At 40.9% G+C, this 11,547-nt stretch overlaps 1 protein-coding gene across 1 annotated transcript in view; it reads left to right on the forward strand.

The window, feature by feature from the left end:
• The window catches only part of RASGRP1 (RAS guanyl releasing protein 1), a 75,220-nt gene that overhangs the window by 41,406 nt on the left and 22,267 nt on the right, over positions 1–11,547 (forward strand). Inside the window, exons 4-8 of the mRNA XM_032174225.2 lie at positions 3,688–3,750; positions 4,626–4,757; positions 6,681–6,834; positions 10,084–10,257; positions 11,319–11,435. Coding sequence (XP_032030116.1) covers positions 3,688–3,750; positions 4,626–4,757; positions 6,681–6,834; positions 10,084–10,257; positions 11,319–11,435 — 640 coding nt within the window. The remainder of the gene's footprint in view (positions 1–3,687; positions 3,751–4,625; positions 4,758–6,680; positions 6,835–10,083; positions 10,258–11,318; positions 11,436–11,547) is intronic.

The following is an 11,547-nucleotide window of genomic DNA, read 5'->3' on the forward strand; positions in this document are numbered from 1 at the left end:
CTGGCCTAAACGAGTAACATCAGAAGAGCTCTTGACTTCTCCCCTGCTTTCACCTCCTACAGTCTGTCACCTGATCCTAGGGTTTCTACTTCAGAAATGAGTCTTATCTGGTCTCTGCTCTCCATTCCCATACCATGCCTTAGTTCATCTCTCCGTGGTCCCTCTCCTGAACCACTGTCCCACTCCAGTCTTTCTATCTACATGGTCCGCCTACCCCGTCTCATGGTAGCAACCCTTGAAATTCTTTCCTACAAAGCAAATTGGGCAGGCCATTGCTTCTGAGCCTCTGCAGACTACTGAGTTAATGTCAACTCCTTAGCTTGCCAGGAAAAGGGCCTCCTCAGTCTGTCCCCAGCAAGTTTTTCCTGCTTCATTCCATAGCTCTCTGAGAAATCGTTTCCCTTCCTCACTGAACTTCTCAATATACTGGATGTAATGGGGCCTTTTATCATTCCTGTGCCTTGAAAGCCTTCCTACCCTCTTTGTTTAGAAGCTCTTTCAAGACCCTTCTGGGAAGCTTTTCCTGACTTTTCCAGCCCTTCTCCCCTTTTAAAAATACTTCTAGTGTTCTAAAACAGTATTATTGATTGACAATCTATTAAACCTTTGTATCTAGCTGCTGTGATTTCAATTTGGTTAATAATATAAAAGATTGCAAGGGTACTGAAAAATTGATTGAATTACAAATTACTTTAAGAAAGATATAAATATATTTTTGTATTTTAAAAGTACTTACACTGTAACTTACCTATTTGTGTGTCATCTCCCCGGCTAGACTCTGTCTTTCAAGGGCAGGGAGCAAGGCTTATTTTTCTTTGTATCTAGAACTTAGTTTAGTGGCTGTTTCATGGTAGGACACAATAAATGTTGCATTACTAGGGTTGCAAACATTGGGATACTTTTTATATTTACAAGAACTTTTACGTGTGATAGCTTGGCTTTGCTCAGGTGAAGATGTAACCTGGGGTAGGGAAAGGGATTCTGAGAGTATGAAATAATACTCCTGTAATGAAAGCCAGGTTAAACATTGAAGGCAAAATTATTTTTTTTCTTTACGCTTAGTTTCCCTCTTCTCTGACCTGGAAGTAATAGAATTTTTAGTTAAATAAGCTCAGATGGTCTTCTGATTTCCATTGTTAAAAGAAGAGAGGGATAAATTTGAAAACATGCTTTGAATAGTTTAGATGCCAGAAAAGTACAGTCAGAACTGTACTGGTACTTTATAGCCACAGTACTAGCTATGAAGAGAAGAAAAAGGTATGGGGTCTGAGGGTTCCAGCAAACACTGAAGTTTACCAAGACCAGCAGATGCCTGAGCCTCTTACTATTTAGCCTGCATGCGCTGGTGTTTGTTTCAGCTCCTGAATGAAGTGAGAAAGAGGGTGCCCTGCTCCCTGTGGGGGGCAGCCTTTGCCATGGCATAGGGGCTCTAAGGACCTCTGAATGATGCCCAGGCTCAGCACTCACGTGTAGACTGACTGGATTTACACCATTGACGCTGCGCCACATGCAGCCAACGTGCACTGTCAGAATATACTTTTAAAGGGAAGGATAAAGGAGCCACTGGGAGAAGGTGAATGACACAGTAAAAGTCACCATGTCGATTTAATGTATCTACTTAGCTTTAAAACAGAAGTGTGGTTTTTGTGCCTTCCCCTTTAAAATGGAAGAATAAAAATTTCAACAAGTAGAACAAATGATAATATAGAATCTGAGAGGTATTTATCTATGTGCCTTATGCCTGAATCTCTTTGCATTGAAGTGATGCATTTTCTTAGTGATGTGGCATAAAGAAACATAAAGCCATCTCATTCTCACTTCTACTTTTCCACCCAAAGAAAGGCAGGCATAAAAACTTTCTACTTCATGAAGTTTGCCAGTTCCCTGCACTTATTTTTATGTCAATTACCTTTGTTGATGTGTAAGGTTTTGTGGATTTTTGTTTTGTTTTGGTGCTCTGATCTAAGGGGCAGATTTTATAGGCAGTACATGTATTAAAATTTAATTTTTAAAACTAGAAGTCATTTTATTAAAATTACAAATTTTATAACCATAGTTCTTGTTTAGGGTTTCAAGTTTAGCTTGCAAATCTTACTGTTTCCATAAGTCTAGCATGTTTCAGCAAGCATTTTTAAGGGACTTTGAAAAATGTTTCGTTAATTTGAATAATGTTAATTAAATATTTCCAATGGTTTTAAACTACAGTTCTGCATTTTATATCTTAGATAATTTTTAAGTGCTTCAGATACCTCCCTGAATTCTAAATAGTTTTTTATAACTCTAATAGATAAAATTTATAAACAGTAAAGCTATCATTATCTTAGATGTTCCAAAGCTATGCATAAACTTAATAAGGTTTCAATTTAAAACCACAAGTCTAAAGCACTTAATTATATATTGCAAATTGAAGTTTCAAGGCTATCATTCTAATATGCTTTTAAACATTACAAGCATATACAATTTCAAAATGCACAGATTTCCTTCCTAACAAAAAAGATCAGTACTATGACTTTGACTCTCTTTTACTTTTCTTTAACTCTAAATTTTCCAAAGGTTAAAATATATACACCCACAGAAGAAAGACCAGTCCTATCCCAGTTAGTTAAAATTCTTGCTGGATTGTTCACTGGATTCCTCTCATGGGCCCAGCTGGAATTCACTGAACCCTATATTGTAGTCATTATGCACAGCTTTTAGAAGGAAAACAGGGCATGGCCTTTACGGGCGGGCACACAGCCCACATAGCCTAATGCCTCAGTCTGTTGATGGGAAATGGCAGGACCTACTCAGGCTCATCACTGCATTGGAGTTCTCATTTCTTTGACTCTTAAATGAATATTGTTTTCCATTTATCTTTAAAGACATGTGAATTTGATGAGATCTTGCTATTCTTTCATATTCTTGGAATGCTCAGAAGGAAAAGGATCCTTAAGGTGATCTCCAGTTTTGTTTTCGATTATTCACACAGTTTGTCTGACTTGCCATTACAACCTATGAGGTCAGTCTACTGACATCCTCTAGGTGTATATGTTGTAACTTTCATATTATTGTTCTTCATTATCATGACATATCTGAATATGTATTTCTTCCTCTTCGAATTCACTGCATACACGTGTATCAGTTAAGAGAAACATTGTAAAAGATAAATGGGGCTGCTGTTTTTTCTTTTTCTCCTGCTTCATTTTTCCTTCATAGGGGCTGCTTTTTGAGCACAGGCAAGGAGTCATTTGCCCCATCTTCACTTTTTTTTTTTTTTTTTTTTTTGAGACGGAGTCTTGCTCTGTGCCCAGGCTGGAGTGCAGTGGCGCAATCTCGGCTTACTGCAAGCTCCGCCTCCCGGGTTCACGCCATTCTCCTGCCTCAGCCTCCCTTCACTTTTTATAAGTTACCTGTCCTGGGACCTCTTTACACGATTCATTTCTTAGTTCTGCGGTGCTGCTGCCTCCTTCCGTAAGCCAGGTCGACGTGGGCTGGAGAGAAAATTATCATCGCCTTTCTAGGCAATAATATGCATACAGCTGTACACATCAAGTTGGTTTTTATCCTTTGGCCAGAAAGATAAAGCATCACATTTTCCTTTTTTAGAAAAAATATTTTGGGAGGTAGTTTCAGCAAATACTTCCAAAGAATGAAAAGTCATTTGGTTTCTGTAACAGAGGTCTCCATTTCCCTTAACCACAGCCCTACCTATAAGGATGCTTTGGCAAAGAATTCACCAGGACTTTGCCTGAAGATCTGCTATTTTGTAAGGTAATGTTTCTTTATGTATTTCAAGACTTTGTGGAGCAAGGTGAAATGAAAGGTGAAGCAAGGGACTTTCCCTGCCTTTCCTGACCTCTATAGACCACCTTTGGACAGATGAAAAAGGGTAGTCCTTCGTAACAGTGAATTTTCTCTGGTGTACCTAGGCTTAATTATTTTATACCAACCTTTTTTCTGTCTTTGGTATCAAATGACATGAAGGAGGGAATACAGAAATAATTAAAGATTTGTTATTTTATTTTTATTCTTAATTATACAAGTAATATAGCTCATGATAGAACATTTTTAAAAATATAGAAAAGAATATAACTATAATAATGATCACTCATATCCAGTTACCGATTTTGGTGTATTTCCTTTGTTTTGTTTTCATGTCAATTTTTTTGAGATGAAAAAATATATATGGCTTTATATCCTCTAGTTTTCACTTAACTTTATAGCATGAGAATCTTCTCTAGTCATTAAAGACTTTTTGTAAACATTCTTTTTAATAGCCATGTAATATTTGAATATGATAAAGCATAACCTATGAATAGATTGCCTCATTTTGGACATTTGGTTTATCTATAGTTCTCTCCTTTATCTCCAACCCACATGATTGTGCCTGAATCTTTGTCATGGCTCCTTTGATTATGCTATGCCTTATCCTACCCCAGCATTTGTGTGGAGTGACAGAAGATTTTCAGTGGATGGGTTTTCTTCCTTCCCTGCTCCCACCCCAGCTCCTTCAATATACTAATAGACGAATCAGACTTTGTCTTTTTCTGAGTTCTCTTTGTGGCAGTAAATTCCTTTTGGAACCCAACAAATTGTGAGTCCTTGGTATCAGTTTTGGATTGTGTTTTTTAACCCCCTCCTTGTAGGTACTGGATAACAGAATTCTGGGTCATGTTTAAAATGGACGCCAGCTTGACAGACACTATGGAGGAGTTTCAGGAACTGGTGAAAGCTAAGGGTGAGGAGTTACACTGCCGCCTGATTGACACAACTCAAATGTGAGTGTCAAGGTCCTGACTCATCTTTCGAAACCACCTCCCTCCTGTAATATAATCCCAGTTGCTTGCTAGGCTTCTGACCCCCAGTGGTGACTGCTGCTCTCTTTGTCCACTCTGAGAAGCCCCTCAAATACACAGGTTCAAACTGCCTCACCAAAGTGAAGGCTTGGCATTTAACAGAAAAGCAGAGAGGCCTCATGATGATAAAGCAGTAGGTGACTTATATCCAGGAGCAGAAAAAGTAAGTCCCAGTCAAAAAGAAATCAGGTAGCAAGATATTGACCAAAATTAATCCAGATAATGAAAAACTGAAAGTGCAAATGACTGAACCCACGCTTAATGCCAGGAGGCACCCCTGAACTTGTAAATGGGGACAGGACTAAAAAATGTATTCAGGAGAAGGCTTATAACATATATGGATGTCTATGAAAGACACTTAGACTTCCAGAGCTGGATGGGATTCCAGGAATGTTTTAAATTATTCCTTGGAATTCTTATTTATAAGACTGACCCATTCTGGGAAAACGAGTGCCTTTCCTAATTAGGGGGAGGGGAATGTATGCTTTGTATGCCAGGGTTTTCACAGTGTGGCTGCTTTATTTTGAAATAGTACAAATCCCTAAGAAATAGAATTCTAGAACTGATATATATTCCAGAGATCATTTCATCCAACATCCTCATTTTTCTGACTGGGAAATTGAGGCTCAGCAAGAATGTGACCCATCTAGGGTCCCGCTAGTTAAGCTAGTGACAGAGCAGCAGCTAGCCTCTGAGGTCCTGTCCATGATGCACTATAGCCACGTAGAAATGATTTCAAGATTACATTCCAGAGCCCCAAATAAGTCTGTTTATCAGTTTGGATTCTCTGTACTTCTCTGCTTAAAATTACACAACTTGAAAGAGATTATTCAAAGTAATAGTTTCTTCATTTTAAAGATGAAATTAGAGCCCCGGGCAATTCTCAACCCCAGCTCTCCTTGTCCCAATATTTCCTAGCTGACTTTTCTTGACCAAAATTTTCCACATTATATTCTGTAGGAATTATTAGTCTGTGGGATATTACTTGGCCAGATATAATTGAGGAATAATGAGTTAAACTTTCCTTTTGCAGTGCTTTTCAGAGTGTGTAATATGCTCACTGGCCAAAGAGGCTACAGAATTTATAGCACTTCCCAAGCTCATTGACCACAGAACCCTTTTATCAAGAGACAAGGTTCCCAGGAATACCAGTTTGGAAAAGACAGGCAACTTGCTGTCTTTCAAAATGGGGCCGCTTCCCTTTGCTTGTTTAATGAAGGAAACTGAATAAGAAATGCATGGGGTGATTACAAGAAAATAATGGGGACAGGGCGCACTCTAGGGTCAACTAGGCTTCCTTGGTCATTTCAGTAGCTGAGGACATTTGAGGAAAATGACACAACTCTGCCAAGAGTGACCATATGTTTCTACATGTGATTCCCTCCCTTTATGACACTTTGAGCTCTCTTTCTGGCATGAAAACTGTCTCACTACCTTGGGATTTCCAACCAGATAGAGAGTCCCTATCATTCACATGAGAATGAAGGAACACACAAGCAGAATGGAGGGAGCAGACATACCAGAGGATACACAAAGGAGCCAGGACCAAAGGCGAGGAAACTGACCGACACCTGAGACTCCTTCCTTCCCACTGCCTTAAAGTAAACTCATTTATCCTGTACTCAACTGCACACTTAAAAGGCTCACTGAAAACCAGCAAGACCTCCTGGTTGCTGCCATGGAAAAAAACTGATTTGGAGAAACTCTGTGAATGCACTGTTTTGGCCAAGGAAAGTTAGCTAATGGTGTTTTGTATATTCTTGTGAGAAATGTTAATGGATTTACTTGCAAAAAGCGATTTATTCCTTTTCCCTGTCTTCTCCCTTTCACATTTACCCACAAAAGCAATGCCCGTGACTGGTCCAGGAAACTTACTCAAAGGATAAAATCAAATACCAGCAAGAAACGGAAAGTCTCCCTGCTCTTTGACCATCTGGAACCAGAAGAGCTATCCGAGCACCTCACCTACCTTGAGTTCAAGTCCTTCCGAAGGATATCGGTATGTACGCAAGGGGCAGGAGAAAAATCTTCCCTGGGATATTTCTTTAAAATAAGATGAGAATTCAACAGCCCATCCACTTCATAACCTTAGAGGTCCCCTCAAGTAGTGGCAGGCTTTCCTGCCAGACATCAGAGTCTGAAAAAATCAGTACCAACTGAATTCCTTTGGTTGTGAGTCCTGATGCTTCTCCCATCTCTTTTCTTCTATGCCCCTGCCCCATACCATCCCACCACTCACTCAAGTTACCATACTGTGGGCACACATCTCACACACACACACACACAAACACACACACTCTCTCTCACTCTGTGTCACACACATACACACAGATACTCTCTCTCTCTCTGTCTCTCATTCTACCCTCATACCCCTGATAATCATTAGGCTTCAACAACTCTTTTTTAAATCTTCCTCAAAAAAAAAAAGGGGGTGGGGGGGCGGGGGAGGATACGTCCTCTCAGAGTTTGAATTCATTCTGGGGTAAGCTTTGAATGGCTCTGGGAAATCCCAAAATAGATTCTACTGGCCTAGCCCAGAACATACCTAAACCCTTGAAGTGGTGCTGGCCCAGAAGTCACTGTGATTCTAGAGATAAGCTGTGCTGACCCAAAACCTTTCGACTGGGGCAACTAAGCAGAGTCAAAGGGAGAGACATTTCAGTTGATCATCAGGAACAGAAAGAGTACACAGGTTCATCCTTTCCTCACTGCAATCCATATGTGATCCCAAAGAATATTAGTTCTATACAAGAGAACTTGTCAACATGTCAGATGCCAACAGACCCTCACTGGCCAATGTGCTTTCCTGAGAAATGAAACCCTTATTCCACTTAGCCCCTACCCCTACCAACAGATCCAGTCTTCACCTTCGTGCTGAAAATAATGACCACCTAGTGGCTGGGTCCATTTATTAAAATGACCAGTATTCTCCTGGTGAGGGAATGGAGGCCCAGAGGGCTGACTTGAACAAGGTCGACACAGCTGATTACAGTCAGAGCTGGGGCTAGGACTACATGCCTCTCTCAGTCACTCAGCACAAATTTATTTAGCTTAGTTGTGTCTGGAAGGAGACCTGCAAATCAGGTCTCCTGATTTTTACATTTTCATTCATAATGTTGACATCCCTGCTGTTTTCATGCAGCTGTTTGGCCACTCAGCCAGGAAGCTCCCAGCTTCCATTTGGAAATAACTTCTCCAAGCATTAACTCTCCATTCTCTGCACCCCTCAGTACCCCAGACCCAAATTGAAAGGCTCTGCCTGGGGAGTTCCCATTTGGCAGTGCCTCCCCATCACGGGGAAGGACAGCAGTCAGAGCTGAGCTACTGAAAAAAGCCATTTATCACACAGGAAATCTGAGCTCTGCAGGGGTCAAACTGGCAGGCTGCTTGGTCAGGCCTGCAGGATGTCTGTTTGATGCCAGTGCTCACATCAGTGGAGGCAGAAGTGAAAAATCAGTGCAGAACAAGGAATCTCAGCCAGTGTCCCCAGGGGCTGAACAGTGTTCTATTGCAAGTGAAAACATCAGTTTCAACCTTCATTTCTTTTGAGTGGCTTGGTCCCTTCATAGAAGACTATTTCAGGGATTTTTTGTTTTTCCTGTACAGTGCTAAACAGTTTTACCAAACGTAAGTTTTCTCTCCAACATGAGGTTGGAGGGAAATTCATCTGCGCTGTGAATTGAAAGGCATTTGATATCTTCTGTTTATCACAAAACTTCAGGGGTAGTGAGGATGTTACTGGGATAATTCTTTTAAAAAAACAAGTGGATTTAAAGTTACATTTATAGTGGGAGGGGTGTATTAAATGTATTCACTGGAATATATCAATTGAATGAATATATTCAAAATATATGCATTCAATGAGTTGTGGCTACTTTCTTTTAGAACCAGTAAGATGTTTGCTTTATATATCTCTCTTAAGGAGCGATTTTGGTCCTACTCATAGGTTTTCCACCCATCAGCAGCCATAGCACAGTGAAATGGGGCTCAGTTAATTTGCAGCTATTCTATTTGGGTTGTGACTTCTCATCTATATATTTACTACTTAGGCAGAACTAAGGTGTACTGTAGTAACAACCCCCCACCCACCCACCTCCTGTACAATCTCAGTGGCTTAAGCAAAAGTTTGTTTTTCACTCACACTGCATGTCTAACATGGGTCAGCAGAGGCTGATCAGAGTTCCCCAGGAACCTGGATGGTGGAGGCTTCATCTTGCCAGGAATTTCCAAGATCTCTGCAGCAGTGGGAAGGCAACACGGCAGACCATTCACTGGCTCTTACATCTTTTCCTCCAAAGTTACATCGCTTCCACTCAACATTCTGCTGGCTGAACCATGTCATATGGTCACACCTTCTTTCAAAGGGAAGAGTTGGAAATAATTGGGGAAAAGCACCAAAGACTTCCATAAGAAAGTTGAAGAGAAACAGACTGTGCCTCCCTCTTGGTTGTATGATTTGAGCAGAGGGATTCTTTGTGACAGGGACACAATAGCTACAAACATCACTTAGACTAGATCTTCAGGGACATTTCCAGTTTTACACATGCTGTTTCATTGCCAACTATAGTCAATGCTATTGTCAAGTTGGGGAACCATGGTCAGCAAACATATAGCTAATCAAATTGTAAGTACTCCATTTGCCTCTGCTCCAGTTGGTGAGTAGAAGGAAATACAAACAGGCTTGTATTAGCATGAGGTTCATAACTACTCCATTAGTGCAACCTTACATATATGTAGCACTTTAAAAAGTTAAAGCTTTCACACATTATCTTTGATCTTCATAACAATTCTATGTCCTAGGCAGGGCAGATTTTATGATCACATTTTTAAGGTAAGAAAACAGCTGGGGAGAGAGAGATTTGTTTTTGTCAGGGGAATTACCTTTTATTCCCTTAACCTTAGCAGCATTACTGATCTTTATTCTGTACTGTATTCTTTAGAATTTAGAATAGTCAGTAACGATATCTACTGAAATACAGTATTTGGATTAACTAATGTGTCTACACATCCACTTATTCCTAATAACTTTCGATGTAGAGAAATCATGCTGTGGGTAGAATAAGAAAGATTTCCCTCCCATCATGTTTGTTGGCAAGTGGCCAAGATGCAGGAGAAGAGGGCCAGGAACTCCTCTGTTCATGGCAGTTCCCAGCCATCAACTGAGCAGACTGGACTTGTCCCTTAAATCTTCTGGAATACCAGAGTACAGTACTGATAGGTTTTTTTGTTGTTTTTTCTTTTCCTGCAGTTCTCTGATTATCAGAATTACCTTGTAAATAGCTGTGTGAAGGAAAACCCCACCATGGAGCGATCTATTGCTCTGTGCAACGGCATCTCCCAGTGGGTACAACTGATGGTTCTCAGCCGCCCCACCCCGCAGCTCCGAGCAGAAGTCTTCATCAAGTTCATCCAGGTGGCTCAGGTGAATAACTGGCTTAAGACTTTTGGCTTGGGCTATAAGGTAAACTTTCTATCCCCTTTTCCTCCAGCTTAGTCTATTAATTAGAGCTATTTTTTCCCTCCTGAACCATGGCGAGGGGGTGGGGAGGTCTGTGTGCCTTCAACCAGATCTAGATATGGTGACTTGTCTCTTCTTCCATACAAGGACAGTGTGGAGGGGAGGGGGCCATACAGGCCATATCAGGGGTCAGGATCCAGTTTTAGATCTGTTTAGACCTTTAACGTTTTTCAAAAGATGCTTACCAGCCTACATTATTTTCCCAAGTCTGGCCCACATGGCAAAGGAAAGGGCAATTCTAAGATTTACTGGAGCTGGACCAGCCTGGATTGTCTTAGGTCTTTAAGCCCATGCAGTGCTGAATGGCTGCATTTAATGTTTGAGGGGCATTTTATAAGAGGAAAACAAGTACTATGAACCCATATTTGAAGTTCCCCAGAGATTCTAGCTTCTCTGTCCCAGTTACTGTCCTATATAGGCACTGGCATTGCACAGGAAAATAAGACAAAGTCCTTACCCTCAAAAATAAAAGTCTGGTAAATTTGGAATAAATAAAAGATTACACTTAATAATATCTTTCTCCAACTCTGGATGGTCTAGACCAGTGTTTCTCAAAGTCAACAGCCCTGATTTTGGATCATCTGCTCTGATATTAACTAAAGGTATATTAAAAGTACAGATCTCCAAGCCTAACCCCAGATCCAGACAATCAGAATGTCTGGGTTGGGTCCAAAAACCATTGTGTTAAACAAATACTTCAGGTGATTCTAAGAAAGCACTGATCTAGAAGGTGGTCCACAGATCAGCAACAACAAAAGAGAGAGATGTACTGCCTCCCAGATTTGGAATCCACCAGTCTGAATAAAGCAGAAGGGGAGACATGGACAGGAAATTGCAATGCCTCATAACTAGTCTTCAACCAGTGTAAGGGAGACTCACGGCACAGAGACAAGAGGCAGCCTCTAAGCTCCCCATGTAACTGACATGTACAGTGACTCTGCTGTCATCTGTCTTCTGTGTCACAGAAGCTCCACCAACTACAGAACTTCAATACACTGATGGCTGTGATAGGTGGGCTGTGTCACAGCTCAATCTCGAGGCTCAAGGAGACAAGTTCGCATGTCCCACATGAAATCAATAAGGTCAGTGCTACTGTCTTCTCTGGGGCCCTTAGCAGCATTCTTAAGATGTATGCCAACATTTTCCCCTTGGTGGGCAGCCCAGAGAGCATTTCCAAACCACACCATCCCTTGT

This window comes from Hylobates moloch, unplaced genomic scaffold (assembly GCF_009828535.3).
Source record: "Hylobates moloch isolate HMO894 unplaced genomic scaffold, HMol_V3 SCAFFOLD_14, whole genome shotgun sequence".
In the NCBI taxonomy this organism is placed as follows: domain Eukaryota; kingdom Metazoa; phylum Chordata; class Mammalia; order Primates; family Hylobatidae; genus Hylobates; species Hylobates moloch.